The sequence below is a fragment of the Haliotis cracherodii genome, unplaced genomic scaffold, assembly GCF_022045235.1.
Source record: "Haliotis cracherodii isolate W230 unplaced genomic scaffold, xgHalCrac1.p SCAF_5, whole genome shotgun sequence".
NCBI lineage: Eukaryota > Metazoa > Mollusca > Gastropoda > Lepetellida > Haliotidae > Haliotis > Haliotis cracherodii.
The window spans coordinates 70,219,539-70,238,717 of record NW_027266308.1 but is presented as its reverse complement, the minus strand read 5'-3'; the positions used below and the strand labels follow the sequence as shown (position 1 = coordinate 70,238,717).

Below are 19,179 nucleotides of genomic sequence, written 5' to 3'. Positions count from 1 at the left end.
CATATGTAAATAACCAAGTAATGGAGGCACATGTCAGTGTAGCATACATTTCACCTCCCTTTTTGAAATTTTAGATCTTACTCAAGTTTTACAGGATTAATTTTACATGCCTAAACAACTATGTGAAATTGGTGACGTTTCCACCATGGTGTGAATATGATTCAACACATGTGGGGCTGAGCCATGTATTGTACAATAATCTCCAGTAAACTCACAAGCTCTCACAGCAATGTGGATGAACATGAATCAGAAATACACCCTCACTAAACAGTCTCTGACATCCACGACGGCTGTCACTGTTGATTTAGTAATGAAGTCTCCAGTTTCAATGATACAGTACAGCTGTTGATTTTTGATTGTTACCAAAAATAGTTATAACACTTCCGAAGTACTCTAAAAAACAAAATCATTCTGATGTTCAAACAAGTTGGGTAACAATTTCGTCAATACATATTATGCATATGTAAACAGATGGGCTCCAACATAAAAGCAGCCAGCCAGCAAAGACGTCTCTCATCCCTTTGTGTACACACTACACTGACACCACAACATCCAGCATACCATTCTCACGGAACATAATTCCATACATAATCCATAATAAATTAAAAACAGAAGAGAGACTGTATTCACGATGTCACCATGGTAACAGTGTAAAAACATGCAGTGCTGGTTAAAATAACAAATGTAGGCATTGCATTGAAGATGACATATTGACTTGGCAAGTGGAGAAATCTAACTTCACTGACAGGAATGCCCATGATGGCTGTCCTCCAATACAAATGAACACATGGCCTTCAGCAATGTTGTGGTTGTCTGGGATAGCATGGTGAGTATTTTCCTAGTCTGTACATTCATCTCCAGCAACTCATCTCATCCAGGAAGCACCGGACACCTCTGTCTACCACACTGACAAGCAATGAGTTGTATATTCCAGCTACATGAATGCGGTCTGTAAATAATAAGAGTCTGGACCAGAAATTCCAGTGACTGACATCATGAACTTCAATCCACGCAATTGGAATACGATGACATGCATCAACAAAGTCAGTAAGCCTGACCACCTGATCCCGTTGCCTCTTACAACAAGTATAGTCGATTTCTACGGCAAGCACAGGTTGCTGAAGACCTGTTATACCCCGGATCTTCACAGATTGAAAAGAAGTGCGTAGTAGTCAGGATTCACCATAGGTGGACCAATCCAAGGAGTGGGTCACAGGCTATACAGTAGCACACAGCACAGCGACATACTATACAGCAGTGTTCTCATTGTGCAACATGCTCTGTTGTCCTTAATGAAGAAACTGTCATGAGATTTTCACGTCATGAAACAAAAAGCATAAAAAAGCATTAATTCAAGGTGGTTGATATATCAGTCCACTCCTTAAATTTTAACATAGTGATTAAAGAAGTAATTTTGCATGACACTTTTCATGTAAAATAACATCAGCATCTATGTATTATTCAAAATTTGTGTTCAGCTGTCAACTGTTAGATTGTAATAATCACTGATCAGTATTATATCTGTGGGGGTCAGTGTTGTATCTGTGGGGGTCAGTATTGTATCTGTGGGGGTCCGTATTGTATCTGGTGCAACATTGAGCATTACAAAAAGTGCTTTGCATGTTGTGAGCACTTTCTGCCCAACCCTAACACTAACCCTAACCTGACCCTCAGTGTACACAGGGAATAACAATGTTTACCTTGAAAACCCCAAACAACTTCATGGCCTCCACATGTACATGGTAACATAAATCAGTGCCCCCTGAAGTGCTCATTACATCCCTAACATCATCATGGTAACATAAATCGGCACCTCCAGAAGTGCTCAGTACATCCCTAACATCATCATGGTAACATAAATCGGCACCTCCAGAAGTGCTCAGTACATCCCTAACATCATCATGGTAACATAAATCGGCACCTCCGGAAGTGCTCATTACATCCCTAACATCATCATGGTAACATAAATCGGCACCTCCGGAAGTGCTCATTACATCCCTAACATCATCATGGTAACAGATGAGTACATGTTTGTCTTTGTTCCAAGGGGGCTCAGCCATGATGCACAACATTCAAATATCTACAACTATACATGAATTTACATACCATCATTGACTGTTAAGAAAGAGTTAGAGAATAAGAAAATAATAATAAGTCATCTGAAATGAAATGTTTGTGAACTGAAACGTATAGTTCAGTCCCCCTTCAAACACTGGTCCCTGGTCTCCCCAGCATCCCTGCCAGGTTACTCCAAGATGCCCCCGATACATCAGCCTCTGTTACAAGTCTGTAGATAAGGCCTGTAGTCAGCAATAAGCATGTATGTACAACAGCAGGGTGCTATGGCAACAAGGAAATGCCGCCTTCCCCCCCCCCCCCCCCCTTGCCATGGCCTCCCTCCTGCCACAGTGTGACCGCGTCCATCATGGCACAGTGTCTGTCTGTGTGACCACTTAGCATCTACCCCACAGATCAGTCGTTGCCAACGATTATTTCCTTCTCATTCACTTTAATGTTGGGGTTTGCAAGCGGGTCAAGGAATGGATCGTTGTCGGTAGCGTTGCGGGCCCAGCTTGGACATGATGATGATGAAGGTGATGAATCCCAGAATGCCCAGAACTAGCACCAGGAAGAAACGTTTCCGGACAGCATTCGGGTCACGCTTCTTCTTCTTGTCAACAGACCTAATACAAAACAAATATCACACACATGAACATGGTGACATTCACAACAATCCTGTAAATACAGATGCTTTGAATTACAAATACGTATCTTGATTTATTTACAAAACATACATGGGGACTTCATTAGACATATTTATCAACATCTAACATATTGGACAGTTATATGCTTATCCATGATTACACATAATAAAAAAGCTTACAGTTGAACCGTAACGTAATCCCATCAACAATCCCTCACCCAGAGAGAACGCTTCCATAAAGGAATCGCCCAAACACGCCTACCACCAGGCATCACATGACCCAAGCTCCACATGACACTTTTGTTGGCAAATGAAGTTCAAGCCTGAGGGTCTCAGGTGGGAACATTACAATGTAATGCAGGATAAGTAGCTAAATACCAAATATATTTGATATTGATAAATTTTTAACTTTTCCTGCATTACAGCCAATGTAAATTTCTTCCCACGGGGTGGCGACAAACCTTCAATGAATAGTGGGTCTGTGAGGAACATCTTGATTTGGTGTCATGACGTCTTACCCCGGACAGAGTGAGACCGCACATATGTGACTAGATCTGTCAGATGAAGGAATCACTGTGATTGTCAACCAGTCCAGAAACATGCAGCGATAAATCGCTGACTTGATCTGTCAGATCAATCACCATGATTTTCAACCAGTCCAGAAACATGCAGCGCATATCGCTGGCTAGATCATAAATACTATAAAATATACACAGACAGTTCATTTCATATTTTGTTTAATTAGTCGTGATGAACTATGAACAAAAAGAAATCATATGTCTGTGTCATAACACAGAACAAGAGGACTGCCGCTTCCTAGTGTTAACATCAACACTATCCGGGGATGACACGGCAATAGTGCCTGGAGGTACACTATCGTGCTTCCACCAATGACCCAAACCTGTGAATACCTAGACTGTCAGAATTCCCCAAACACCCACCTCTAATCAAAGCGACAGCAGTTGCCATAAAGCACCATCATTGATATTAGTGCTCTAATGTGCTAGTGGATATGTCGAGGCGTTTTTGTATCGAATGAATGTCATGGATCAAGTTAAATGTGAGGACCATTCCTGTGCTCCGTCAGCAGCTAAAAAGATGAAAACTGTTGATAATTTACAAGAAACCCATTCATGCGATATGGTCTCTGTTGACTCTGACCATTCCCCTGACATGTGGGTGTCTACCGAGTCAGTCTCGATGCCTAGTAATGGCGAACTTCTAGCTGCTATCTATGATAAGAGAAACTGAAATTCTACGAGCTAAGACTTTGAAGTTACTACAAGATTTCGATGCTAAAATAGATTTGACAAGTAAACTGAAAGCGGTAGAGAGTGCTTGTGCACAGAAATCCGAATATGTGGGCCAAAACTGTGTAAAACTTGCCGAAAAGGTCGGATGTTTAGAAGTAAAGTTTGCAGGAACCTACCATATGATGCGACATGAGGCCAAAGACAATAATGTCACATGTAATATTGTAAACAGAGTTGTCCGTGATGGTCGCCGACATCCGTGCAGCACATGCAGTCAGGAAAAAGCGCTTGGATGATAAGCTGGGTGTTGTCATTTTCAGTTTTGAGACAACAGCCCAGAAGAAAAAACTTTTGCAGTGTAAAAAGGATCTGAAAAAAAGTAAATACTTTTCCCGTGTCTAAATTGATTCAGCCCTTACTCAAGAAGAGTTGATTAATAGATCGAACATTCAGACAATAATCAAAGAATTTGGCAAGTCGAGTTTCTTCAGATTCCATGGGAAACGCCTAGTGACAGCTAAGGAATAGGACATATTGTGGATAGGTTTTTGGAACACTGGTGGCTGGGCACAGAGAGACCTCAACAATAGATCATTCTGTGAAAGTGTTGTTCACAATTTGGTGTATGATGTGTTTGGTGTTTGCGAAACATTTCTAAAAGGTAATAAAAATTTGTCTATAGACAGTTCCACATGGATCGGTAACAATCGCCGAGATCAACACAAACGTGCCAAAAGGGTCTCTGGGGGCGTCTGTGCCTTCTTCAAGAACTCTATATTACAGTCTTTTAGTGTGGAACTTTTAAATGAATGTACAAATGATATTATTTGGTATAGATTAACTTCAAAGGTTGTACCCTATTTTAGAATAGTGCTATGTGTTTGTTATTTACCCCCTGTATCTTCGTCACGTGTGAATGATGGTGAATTGTGTTTTCAGTTGTTGTTAGATAATCTGTATGAATATCAGAATGAAGGAATTGTTTGCATATGTTGGAATTGTAATGCACGTGTTGGTTGTGAGAGGGATTTTATTGAGGGGGTTGATGGTATCCCAGATAGGGGAGTTATTGACAGAAGGGACAATTCATATGGTAGTCTGTTAATTGATTTTTTGACCCAAGCCAATTTGTGTATGCTAAATGGTCGGCTTGAAACACAGAATTATGCATACGTCACGAATGGGTCATCACGATCAGGAGTGGATAACATTATTACAGCCCATGAGCATTTGTTTCCCTTTAAAACGTTTAATGTTCTTACTATGTCATCACTAGTCAGTGGCTGCAATGTCCCCGATAGTATCCCTGACCACTCAATTTTAACGTGCGATATTTCCCTTACCTTTTGGTCAGGGTATTCAGGAAGAACATACACAAGAAAAATCCAAATTCTATGTTAAAAGCAAAATACCACTCACGTTTTTGAATGACCGTATGCGTTTAGATAAGGTTAATGCTACAATTACTTAAATTGAATCTGATTTGTCTGTTCAAGGCAATATTAATACAGCTTATGAAGATTTTGTCTCATTCATGTATTCAGAATTAGACATGGTTGTTTTACCTACTGAAAATATATTTTCTAATTACAAATCTACATCTGTCTGTAACCCTTACTGGTGTTTAGAGCACCAACAGCAATGGGACAAAGCGTTCGAAGCTGAAAAATGGTATCCTAAATATAAATCTCCTGTTTTGAAGTTCCATTTTGCTCATTTTGCTCAATGTGTAATGTGTACACAAACGACTCATCTTCCCACGAAAGGGCTGGTAGCTGCCCAAACCCCTTTGGGACTGAGGTAGGGATGTTCTCTGTGACTGTGGATGTTCTGAAGTGCCTACATGGCGCTGAATAGCTTGATGAGTCCGGAAAGTGGTGACCTTGTGGGCTCTTGTGGTGAACCCCCTCCTGGTCATTAACAGGAGGAGTGAACCATGGTTGACAGATCAATCGATTATTATATTCAGCATCCCCGTTTGAAGCAGCAATGAAAGCTTGGCACCTCATCAGAGTCACAAGCCAGCGCTGACGCTGGCGTTGGTGTCGATTTGCGTATCCTGCCTGTTTAAGAGATGTTCAACTCGGGCTGGTCAGACTACGCTTGAATGGCCAGGCGGTGAAAAACAACCTTGGCCCTTTTAAAAGGAGGTGAATGTGAATCTACTGAAGCCAAATGCTTATCTAAGCCAACACAGAGGCTTGTGGTGGTAGAGTAGCACCTTCATCAACTCATGTGACTTAGTCGGGTCAACCTCAGGCCTAGGTGACACCATGAGTAAGACCATTCTGTACGCATCTGCAAAGTACAAAGGACTGCAAACAGCTCTCATCCGTGCACTTAATATCACAAGATGGGAACTTCCTGTGCCGCTCAGAGCTCCCCTGGTGTAAGGGAAGGGTCCTGGCGCCAGTCAGCATCGTCTGAATGATGTGCATCATCTTGATGCCTAGCATCATTGAAGCGACAGGCGTCAACAAGTGTCATTCGGGTGTCTTGTGACCTCCAATCGACAGGTGTCATTCGGGTGTCTGGCGACCTCCAATCAGCAGGTGTCATGAAGTCAACAGGTGTGATTCGGGTTTCTTGTGACCTCCAATCAACAGGTGTCATTCGGGTGTCTGTCATCTTCAAACGCCAGGTGTCATGATGTTGACAGGTGTCATTCGGGTGTCTTGTGACCTCCAATCGACAGGTGTCATTCGGGTGTCTGGCGACCTCCAATCGGAAGGTGTCATGATGTCGACAGGTAAACGTCGTCTTAGCATGGAGCATGTTGACAAGCCGCTCAAAAGATGCTCCTTCTAAAGTAGTAGCTGCTGGAGTGTACAACGGAGTAGTAGTAGTAGTAGTAGTAGTAGACAACTAAGGACAAAAAGGGTGAGAGCTTCTTGCAACAGGACTTGTCGCCGTGAACGAAAACTACAAGAGTGTCGTTAGCAGCTAGTGTCATGTGATGCCTAGTGGTAGGCATGTTTGGGTGGTTCGCATGTCTGAGTGAGAGATCTACGTTGGGATTAAAACTAAAACATTTCCCTGTCGCAAACTTCAAGATTCAACCACTGTAGATATATATGCTACTCACTTAAACCAGCGGGCCATCCAGTTGAAGGCAGATCTCCGCTTGTACTTGTCTTCATCATGGTCATGTGACATGTTGAATATTTCATCACCCTTCGTGGTGTCAAACAACTTCCTCGGATCAACTGAAATATTCAAGTAGGAACATAACTAGGAAATCTTGGACATTTTAGATATACTTATCCTATCTCACACTTTTCATTTCTCCTTTCTTCTTCGATCCTATGTGCGAACGTGCTTGAATCATGTTTCCAGCTTCTGAAAAAAAAATAGCCACCCAAGCCCCACTGCATCTCCATGGTTACGTCCAAAAACTAGGTAAATTATGTGACTCTCGTGCGCCTCTACTTATTCATTCTCTGTTGCAGAGCCTATAAGGCTAGAGTAAATGAGATGCGGGGATGGTCAGGTGGGCCTATCATGTGAGAGATAGGATAAGTATATAAACAAACAATTTATACTAATATTTCAAAAAAACAAAACTTGTCCTATCTCACACTTTGCATTTTATCCCACGGTTGGATGGTTGGCCGCACATAACCTTGCCTGTATAGACTACAACTGTATGCACGAGGAAGCTGGCTCTAGACAATGTAATTTTGAATTTGTTTTAGAATTTGAAAAACTGTCTAGCGTCTAAAAGACAAGAACTTGTGAGCAGGAAAAAACACACAATCAACCTGTGTTAACGATCCCGACACGTTACTCAAACGAAACATGAGATCGGGCATACATGCCGAACGCTTTTTCCCGTATGTCATCGTACATATAGAACGAACGCGTAGCTGTAAATGCATAAGAGAAAATGGCAGACAACTTAAAATCGATCTTGGAAGGGCATTGATTTTTCAAACAAAACACAACAACTATCTCCCACAGACCATAGAGTGCACTAGGTTTGGTAACTCTTTTAACGCTTCGTCATGGCTATCAAACACTTCGAGTGTATGAAGCAAACCAAAACGAGGAAAGGAACGATCGACAATAGCAATGGGCCTTCGAACCAAAACTCTACACCACAGATACCTGAGGCAGAGGTGAGCGGAATAAAGGTTCGGGACACTGATCTTTTGTTGTGTTTTGTTGTGTTTTTTTTTGTTTTGGGTTTTTTTTTTTATCGTCCGCATTACATTGTGATTTCATAAATTAAGACTAAACAGTCTCTACAGCTGAGCTAATTTACCCTCCAAAAGGGACTCAATCTGGGAAACTCAAACAATCAAAAAACACTTAACACCACGTAAATGTTTAATGATTTATTCCGTATATACAATTGGAACCCGCAAGGATTACAAAGTATAGCAGTTTATTATCTGCGTTAACTGGGGTGAGACAGTCAATACCAACAGACCGAATACCAACAGACCGAACTTGTTAAACCCTTGTATGTCTTTGACTGAAATGTTGCAAAGGTAGTGAGACAGTATCAGACTTCCAAAAGCACCCTTCAATGATGGTTGAAAGGGTGCCGTTACTGTGAAGGGCCATGGTAGAAGCAATTGCTCAAGTCTCGTGAGGATTGGACCTTGTAGGTGGAGGCAGCAAAGCGAAAGTATACTCTCACAGAATGATAGAACGTAGTGAGAAGGATAGCATCGTACGAGAAATTTCCGATGTAGATGCAGTTGACAATGGGATAAAAAGTCTCTTCCAGAACGTCTGTGGAAGCGAGACACATCAAGATATATTCGAAGTGCCCGAACCAGGCACAAAGTCTTCAAAGTCGTTCAATCCCAAAATAGCCAAGGGCGGGGAAATTGTAAATTGTCCGGTGAATTTCACTAACCCGTGCAGCAGTGGGCAAAGCCAACAAAATGACGGTCTTCAGCGTAACTGCGTAAGTCCTTCATCAGTGGTTCGTAATCGCTGGAAACCAAGTGTTGAAGAATAACGTTTAGGTACAACGAAGAAGGCCGAAAACGAGCAGCTTGGTCGGCTAATTTGTAGGAACAGATGAGCAATGGCAGCTCCCTACTGTGGAAACCTTTGTACCGGAAGTGGTGGCGATGACAGAGTTCACAGACGCAAGGTTGCCAACATGGATCCCCGAAGTTTCCGAGTCTAACACAGGTGATGTAAATATTCGGCAATCTGTTGAAGTGAAACCGACAATATGTCTCAAAAGCCGTCCACTTGGGGTTATAAGGGCGCCTGGTGGAAGCACGATGGGCAGCAGAGATGGTCTTCGCTACCCGCTGGGAGGTACCTTTTGCTACGAGGGACTTCTGCAGATGCGCCAAACGCAAAGATGGACTGATGGAGGAGTTAAAAGAGGAGGTCATCGCAGAGTGGAGGAGGATGAAATCGTTCGTTGGCGAGCCTTAGCAAGGTGGGGAACAGGTTGCACAATAGGGAGCGACCAAAATCAGAGACAGGCGGTTGGTGGCTGCTACCTTATGCAGGACCCAGGGAATGAGACCTGTCGAGGGAGTTCCAACTTTTGTTCGTTGATTAGCCAGGCGAGTTGTCTGAGAAGACGCAGTGTGAAAGTGACTTGTAGACGGAGGTTATCGGCATCTGCGTGAACTTGAAAGCAGTCGTCTAGATAAGAATCGAACACGATCCCTCGAGGATGTAGGAACTTTGTGATGGGTTGAGTAAGGCAAGTAAAAAGAAGAAATTCCAAACGGGAGCACCTTCCATTAGTAATGGTGGTCTTGAAAAACTAACCGGAGGAAGTGACAGTGCTCCTGATGGACTGGAACATGCAGATAAGCGTTTTGGAGATCAAAACTGACCATATAATCATCGGGATGATTGAGCGTACGAAGGAGCGCGATTGACGTCATGGGAAAATGTGGCGGGGTTTCAAGGTACGTAGCTTTGAAAGTCTTCATGTTGAAAATGAGCCGGAGTTTTAAACTGTCTTTTGGGGGGACAAGAAAAATGGGGGAATAAAACCTGAGGATGGCGGGAAGTGCACCGAGACATTCGATAGTGTTTTTAGTTAGTAACGTACCTACAGTGTTGATCAATAATGGTAGCTGCCTGGCCGGTTACGTTCTCCAATGGGAATGGAGCATCTTAGGTGGCGGTGTGATCATAGGTAATCGATACCATTGTTGAACTATCTGTGTCACGAAGGGGTCTGCAAGCGTGGTCCAATTGCTTGAAAAGATCCCGAGTCTTCCGCGTGGCTGTAGCGTGAACGGCCAGGAGCAGAAGTTCCCAGGCGCGCCGATTTGAAAAAGAGTCAAGTTCCTGCTGAACCTCCCCCTCGGGAAGGTTTGCTCAAAAGGAATGAGCAGGAACAAATTGGGGACATAAGGAGTGGGAAGACCAGGATTGCTGATACAGTTTGGCCTTAAATTGGTCATCCCAGGAAGAATGTTGCAGCCCACCACGGTGTCATGAAGCTGGCACGGTGAGCGAGGATGTCCAAAATCTGCATAAGCTTGTCTTGTGTAAGGTTGGTTAATCCCCAAGTAAAGCCCCCTTCTTGGGTATGAGTGGCAAGAGAGACATGTAGCACATCCATGGCTGACAAAAAAGTAGACATGAGTGGGAGGGTACGTCCGACTGTCGCATCCGAGTGCGTTAGGTTCCGATCTTCAACCACGAAAGACGAGGTTGAGTGGAAACCTCACAGTCAATATCAGGGGAGGCGACCAAAGTAGAAATGCCATGAGTGCCTGTGTCAAGGATGAAGTGGGAATTATGGAGACGATCCAGTAGACAACGAAAGGACGCGAAAGACGTCTCTAGGTAAGAGTTAATGTCCAGTAAGACAGGTCTGGGAGGGAGTGTGAATTTGGACTAGCTAGCCGATGGAACTGCGAATCTGGAGAACCTATCCGTAGCCAAAGTCATCCGCTGTAACTGCAATTTACCCAGGAGGGGTCGAGTCGGAGGCAACTGAAACCGGAACTGGATCAGTAGGTTGAGGAGTCGATGAAGGATCCGAACAGTGAAGGAGGACAGTGGATATTGCTTTCACAAGAGAGTCAAACAATGGTTTCAAAGTCTGTTGTTGATCCCTGTGATCCCAACTCGTGCTCGCATTCTTTATACAATGACGAACGCCGATCCTGTGAACTGTGAGGCGGGTAGGCATAGCCGACAGAAGAGCAGTAGTAAGGGTATCCAGGACACTCGTAATAGAGTCATGGTAGATCGGGTATGCATCCCATCCATGGTGCCACTTAGACATCACCTGCCTGTAGGGTCCCGTAAAGATAACCACTATGGTGATACTCAACATCACGATGACCGATCTCTGCGGTAGAGAGAACTGTCAGACGGGTGGTCAATTGAAGACGATCGGGAGCAGGAATGATGACGATCATGATGCGAGCGTTCAATATCAGCTTAGGAGCAAGCATGGAAACTCGATCAAGAACGCCTATCCTGGGATCGAGATCTCCAATCCTTCGAGTGGGAACGACGATGATCCTGTGAGCGAGAATGACGATCCTGTGAGCGAGAACAACAATCCCTGGAGCAGGAGTGCCGATCTGTCGTCTTGGAGGTTGAACGTCGCACCGAAGTGTGACGATCCAAAACGACCCGAAGTAGTCATACCGACAGACATATCTCTAGCAGCCAGGGAAGCAGAGTGAGCCGAATCCAAGAGCAGGATCTTAAATGGACTGGAGCAATCGGTCACTGGTATAACAAGAGCAGGACCCGGGTTGGTCAGACAGACCGAGCACACATTGACCTGCGTATAATCTTGTTGAGTGATAGACAGGTCGTGAGTCGATAAATCGCCTATAAGGAAGCTGTCTGAGAAGGTCTCGTCTATGACAGAAATTACTGGTTCGTCAGGATTTTCTTTAGGGTGTGAGGAGCCTTGGAATCCCCTGCTTTGGAATGCCGATCGGTAATACAACGACGACAACGTTGCAGGTAAACTTTAAACGCCAAGTTAGTTAGGAAATGACATTCCGCACACTGGTAACTCAGGGTGCACTGTCCCTGACAGTCACAACATATTGAGTGGGGATCCGACGGGGAATAGGTAGGTCTGCATTGTTTACAAGCAGGACGTTGTTTGTCCTATTTTCCCATATTATTTAGATACTTGACAACTTGCCAAAGGACAAACCATTCTCTGATATTCAAACACGTCATCACACGGTGGAGATAAGAAAGAGAATGAATTGGTAGAGGTGCACACGTGGTCAGTTCAAGCAGGCATGGCGTGCATGAAAGGCACGTAATTGACCTAGTTTTTGGACATAACCATGGAGATGCAGGGGGGCTTGGGTGGCTATTTATATTTTCAGAAGCTGGAAACATGATTCAAGCATGTTCCAACATAGGATCGAAGAAGAAGGGAGAAATGCAAAGTGTGAGATAGGATAAGTTAAAAATTACATATTTTCCTTGTGCCAAACTTCCACTGTTAATATACACATTATGAGAACGGTCAAACAGAATTCTCAAAATCTCTGGACTAACAGTAAAGTAACTATCTTTCTGTCAACAGGTCATACATATACACATGATATAGTCAAATAATACTTTACTAACAACAAATCATCCTATGGCTACTTCGAACACGAGAACACAATTCCACTCAACTGTGTATAGTGCTTATGTAAACAATTACATAAACAGATACTAGCACAGAATAAGGAGTAAACATTCACACAATTCTAAGCACTCATTATCTGGAATGCACAACAATAAATCTGAAGTTGAGGTTGACTATGAAATATTCCAAATCTTACTTCCGTAACTGGAAGCTCTGTCCTGCCCCCTGACGGATGTGCCTGCATCCACGCCGATGACGCTGTGCCCGGGGGCTGCCGCTGAGGAGGCCATGGTGGGGGTGCTGGTGTAGGGGCTGACCTGTGCACTGGGGCGTGAGTAGTTGGGGCCAGCTGAGAGGGGAGGGCTGGCAGCAAGAGTTGCCTCTGCTCGGAGTGATGGAGTATCATCAGAGCCTGCCACTGCAGCTGGAGGTGGGAAATCTGCTTCCTCGATCTGCACAAGAAATACATTCTTAAACTTCTCTCACATAATGCATATCTCCTCCTGCTTCGAGACTAGTGTGGAAATACAAAAAACAACCAAACATCTTCAATTCTTAAGGGTAAGTCTCGACACCTTGGCAATGAGAAAGAGAAGGACTTGGGAAGGTATACTAAGTGGTCAAGTTAGCAGATATCGGTTCGCATGGAATTGGTTGGTGCATGACCCAGATGACAAGCGGTGACCATGTTTATGAATAGTTGCGTTGAGGTGAGGTGTTTTTTTAAGTTGGAAACTTTGTTCTGAGGCGTTTCCACACCAGGATCAAAGAAGGAAGGAAGAGAGATGCATTATGTGACATAGGATAAGTTCATAAATGTACAATTTATCATAAAATTTCCAAATTATCACTGTTACTCCATGTTTGGTGTGAGAGGGAGGACATTTTCTAAAAAGAATACAGACCAAAGTAGGTAGAACAAATAGTTTGCAGATCCTTATTGAATATATTAAAGTCATTACTTATTCAAATTCAATGGTGATTAAACACATTCTTGTATCAGCAATCTGGACGTGAACTTGAGTCTTACCAAAGGCAGTCCCAGCCCAGCCCGAGCCCAGTTGACCTTGGAGAGCATGTTCCTGAGCTGGTCAGCGACAGGGGACACATTGTTAGTAGGGGGAAAGATCCCCACTCTGCAGGTGGGACAGGTGTAGCCAGCAGGGGCAGTGTTGGCGGGGAGGCGCTGGGCATATTGGTTGATGCAGGCCCAGTGGAACACATCTGTCAACATGAACATTCATTTACTTGGTGATTCTTGGTGATGTCTAATATTCAGTCATAAAATGTACAGGTAACGGAACAATGTGCAGGAATCAGCTTCTACTCCTTGACCATTCTACAGCTCAATCATCTTAAATGGTGGAAGCTAAAATAAAACCTGTAATGCTCCATTTTGACAAAGATGACATACAGTACGCTTATCTAGCAAATATACTGATATTAAACTGGTCAGGATCTGTCTGCCACAGACATTTTCTCACTTATTTGGCACTATGTGTCAAATTTTACATATAGTTAAAGCTGTATATCAATTTGAATTCTAATCACAATTTACTACACAGTGTCGGCCCAGAACTTTTGGAGTTTACTAGCCCAAACATGGCTCTTAACATCATTTTCATAAGATTTTGTCATATGGACTATTACTAGCTGGCCATCCAATACCAAACAGAATCTTACAAGACTCTGGCTTCAGAGTGAGTGAGTGTGTTTGGTTTTACGCCGCTTTTAACAGTTTTCCGGTTATATCACGGCGTGTCAGCTTCATGTGGGAGGAAAGCCCGAAGTGATGCAGGTGTCAGACGTTTACCACTTCGGTGAAACCCACGAGCACGGGTATGGTGCTGACAAACCTAGAAACATAATCGGGGCGAACCGGTATTCGAACCAACAATCATAGGTTTCTGGCGTGCCCAAGGGAAGCAACTCTGCACAGCGAATCGCGACGCCTTAGACGACTGGGCCACCCGTGCCCCCTCTCTGGCTTCAGAATAGAGGGGCTATAGTTGCAGAGTGCTACATCATGAACCGAACTTGAGACAAATGAGAGACAGAGCTGATAAGACGAGTGTCGTACCATAACAGACCAGTCTGACACACTGGCCCACCTCCTGACTGCCGAGGTCCTGCTGGCACAGCGGACATAGCGGGCTGTAGTCACTGTCCTGGAGCCACTGAAGGTATGACTGCACTATACACTGAAACAATCAAATTCAGTGAATGTATGCAAACAATGCAAATTTCCTGTTATGTAAGCATGAACTTGATAAATCAAATCCCAATTTTAGTCAAAAGTCACTTACATAATAATACACTACATAGAAACCATGATAAACTCCTGGTGATCATTGTCAGCATCTACCGCAGTAGAACCTAACATTCTTAGTCCGCTAGTCCTTATAATAACATATAGCAAAACCCTTAAAACTGGCAAATTTCTAATAGTCCTTAGTCCAGTTTGGCAAGGACAACAGGACCAGTGCCCATTTCTACCCTGATCTGTAGAAGATGAAATGATAACCATACATTTTGCAGTTTGCACATGGTTTGTGACATTAATTGTTTTAATATGAAATTTTGACAAGAGATACACAAAATGATATACTTTGTGAGAATCTCAGATATTTGGGTATAACTGCAGCATTAGAAATTGGCACTAGTCCTTGCCAAACTACCCAACAGTTAAAGTGTCAGAATGCCTAGTAGAAATTAGCCATTATTTAGGGTTTTGCTATGTGTTGTCATTAAAATTAGAGGACGAAAACAGCTGGTTCCATTGATGAATTGTAATCAGTAATCAGCATATCCCTAATTACTACAAGGGGCACAACTATGAAACTAGGTTACTCTGATGGTCAAAACACCGGTCAGGACAATGTTCTAAATGCCCTCAAAACCTTGCAGGACAAATTCTTCTGTTAAACATGAAATATTCTTGACAGTAAAACTTGTGCTGTTACAGCGTAACAGTTTTCCGATTGTATGCTCCCTGGCTGTCGGAACTCTCCTAATATGTAGAGTAATAGACCACTTATTACCAATAGTGTTGCATCAGTTTGCAATTTCGGCTTGTTTACTGAAATCTGAACAAAAAAATAATTCAGTCCACTAGCCATGCTAGCCCAAACTTGGCTTTTGGTATCATTTTCAACAGATTTTATGCATAGTCTGACTCTATATTATCGCAGGCTCTATATTACCACAGTATCAGAAAATCTTTAAAGCCAAAATCTGTCGGCTGTTTACTTATGCAAATCTATGCACGATATTTCATCACTCGATCAAATACTCCCTGCAGAATAAACATATCATGCATATTAACTTGTTCATGACAGTTTTAGGCATTACCTCACCTCCATCACGTCCGTTGGAAATTGGTCAGAAAGAAATACATTTGTTTGGACTATCTCCAGGTTTTTTATGCAGAATGAATAATCAAAAACAGGAAGTGATGTAAAGCACATATGTCACATGCATCATACCACAAAATAGCATCACCGTGATAATACAGTTGCCAGCCTACCTTTAGAATACAGTACCACAAACTTTTCAAACACGTGACAATACCCTAGGACGTAATTAATAGTATTTGGTTGCCAGACACACCAGCGAAACAATGCCCTGTGACGTCAGGGGTCATTGAGTGTGCAAAAGCTCCTCCCAGTGATCTATCATCTCTATGCGCAATATCATTGAATACACCCAGCGATGTTGAGAGTTTTGAATATTTGTATACTAAATAAAGCCTGCGGCGGCGCATTTTATCACAAGCGCTAGCGCTTTTATTTTCAATATATTTTTGAACAAGTCGAGCAATATGAGGTCGGGCGTTGTCATGTTGAAAAGTAATGACTGGGCCATGACGACGCAAAAATGGTAGAACAACAGGGCTGATGATCTCATCGCGGTAGCGCTGTCCATTGAGATTTCCCTCTACCACTATCAAACGAGTCCTCTGTCTTGCTGTAATCCCACCCCATACCATAACGCTCCCGCCCCTGAACCGATCTTCTTCCATGACACAATGATTGATGTAACGTTCACCTCGACGTCGGTACACTCAAATCAGTCCATCGTTGTGGCTGAGGTGAAAACGGGACTGGTCAGTGAATAGAACTTGTCCCCACTGCATGGCTGTCCAGAGTAGACGCTGTCTGCACCACTGTAGACGTGCTTGACGGTTGTTTCCTGTCAAAATGCATCTTCCCGAGGCAAGTGAGTTAACTGACTATAAAAGTCCAGTTTCCACCCTTGCCGAACTAGGCTGGTATTATGGAGTTACATTTTGGCTGGATTAACGAGTCTATGCATAGTCCAATCAAAATCGTGCACCGAAATCGAAATCCGGTTCGTAAAGTGTCATGCAGATTTCGGTCGACTGCAGGATTTGCAAAGCATGTGCACCGCTAACTCGCTATCAACAGATATTTTCTAATTTTTTTCATGGTTTTAATCAAGGTGCTCACGTGATTTCACGCACTACGCGATGTAGGAAGATGGTCAAAATGGGACATCTGGCAGGTCTTCTGGCGACAATCCCTGAAGATCTGAGGCGACAATGTATGGTTTGGGAAGATATTCGTTGAAGGCCAGCGATGCTTCTTGCAGTCTCTGTTGCTGGCTGGAATCAATTTCGTAGGTGTGTTGTTCGAATCGAGTTGTCTTGTCGATTATTGGTTATGTGTGGCCTGCCTCTCCGACGATGGTCTCTGACCGCATTCGTCTGTTGCAAACACCAAATGGCGTTTCTGTGGACGTTAAATTGTCTTGCAACATCACGTTGACTCGATCCTGCTTCAAGCATACCAAATGGCTCGCAGACGCTCATTTTCGGACAGGCGTGGCATTTCGTATGTTGAATAATTGAGAAATTTTTTTGTTTTTCTGAGTGGTTGTTGTCAGCACGATGCTAAACAATGCATATGGAATCCCGTTAACGCACGTTTTCATACCCATTCTTGGGTAGTGAAATGCACAGGGCTTGCATAAAAGTCAACTTTTGGATGAAATGCATTGCGTTTTTGTGACTTGATTCCATACATGTACTACAATATTGAAAACCAAACTTTACTTGTTTGAAAAATACACTAAAATATTGGTGTCACAGGAACTTTTGCTGTTGAGTATAGTTTAATAGATTTAAAGCTTTCAAATAAATACTAGCCTAAGGTATCAAGATCCCATCTCCCAAACATAATATCCAATAAGCAAAAGAGGTAAGACAAAAGATATGTCTACATAGTCTTATAGATTGCCTTGAACTATTTTATTTAAGTAAATCTGTCATCACCTATATTAGAATAACATTCAGCAATAACTTCAATTTAGACTCATTAAGGATTAACCCCCATACAAGCTCGTCTATAGTGATACCATAATCTCTTTCCAAGCACCCAGTAAATAGGTCAACAAGATTAGTGCCAGTCGAACAGGATTAATAGGACTAACAGGGTTAAGTTTTCCCATGTGTCTAGCCATTCATTAACCATAGGGTACACCCCATCATGTATCAACCAATCATTTTCCTTTTTATTGTTCTAATTTTTGTTAAATACATACAGAACCAAAATGTTAAGCAGAAGGGGTTTGACACACATGCCAAGCAGACCTTTCTCCCACAGCCCAAAGGGTTGTACTGACTCTCTGTGGCACCCTCAGCTATATTCTAAGATATTGTAAACTATTCAATGTCAATTGTTCTCGTAAATAAAATTGTGATTTGTCTCCCGTGACTCCGGCTCTTTGCTGACTAATTCCCCCAAGAAAACCAGAATGCCATTTGGAAGGTATTGTTCATCCGAACAGAACCATAACCATTAGCTAGCTGTCAGGTTAACAATCCGAAGGTCACAAGTTCGCGTCAGACGGTTTATTTATAAGTAAGTGTAAGTGTGGACCATTTACAATCCATTATGAATTAAAGACCACAATACCATTGAGAACCATGCTAACTAATGTAATGGCTTTGTTGAGGTAAACTGTATTCACTTATAACAAGACCAATAAACAAGAACAGGTTGTATATTATTGCATTAAATGCAACCTCAAATACCCCTGAATTTAATATAATATACTTTTAAAAATTCCGAATTTTGAAAGAATATAATAAAAAAAAATCACAATTATAGTATCTTGAAATTTCAACTTAGTTTCTTGAAATTTCAACATAGTATCGAAAAAAACCCAGAAAAAACATGGCCCTAAAAGGCTTCCGTACTTTACCATGGCATTAGCCTGCTACTATAGCGCTAGCTGGGTCTAGTGACTGACTTGAATCACACGAATCAAAACTATCACATGCACAAGATACAAAACTTTGGTCTTTTGCGACAAATGTGTCATTCAACAACACAGATTATCAAAACATTGCGATGACATTGTATTAGTCAACAATAAACATTCATAGATTCACACGGAGTAACAGGCATACTGACATTGAGTCACAACAAAACGAGGATGTGTCGTACCTGTTGGTGATTCGTCACTAAGCAGTTCTCACACACGTTCACTCTATGTTCAAAGCAGAACAAGTTGGTAACCTTTCGTTTCGGGCACTTACACAACCCCATAATTTAAAAATGTTACAGCGTTCAAATAAATCCTATGAACAACTACGTCAACTTTGCACAAGCCGCCATGTTATTTACAGCGTGGAATTC

At 42.6% G+C, this 19,179-nt stretch overlaps 1 protein-coding gene across 1 annotated transcript; it reads right to left on the bottom strand.

Moving 5' to 3' along the window:
• Positions 1-2,384: 2,384 nt before the first annotated feature.
• LOC139442247 (zinc finger protein-like 1 homolog) lies at positions 2,385-19,168 on the bottom strand. The gene is given in 7 exon segments (XM_071223035.1): positions 2,385-2,565; positions 2,567-2,684; positions 7,043-7,163; positions 12,714-12,969; positions 13,548-13,741; positions 14,598-14,718; positions 18,988-19,168. Coding segments are annotated over 7 exon segments (1,005 nt in total). The 5' UTR covers positions 19,090-19,168; the 3' UTR covers positions 2,385-2,472.
• Between the last annotated feature and the right edge of the window lie 11 nt (positions 19,169-19,179).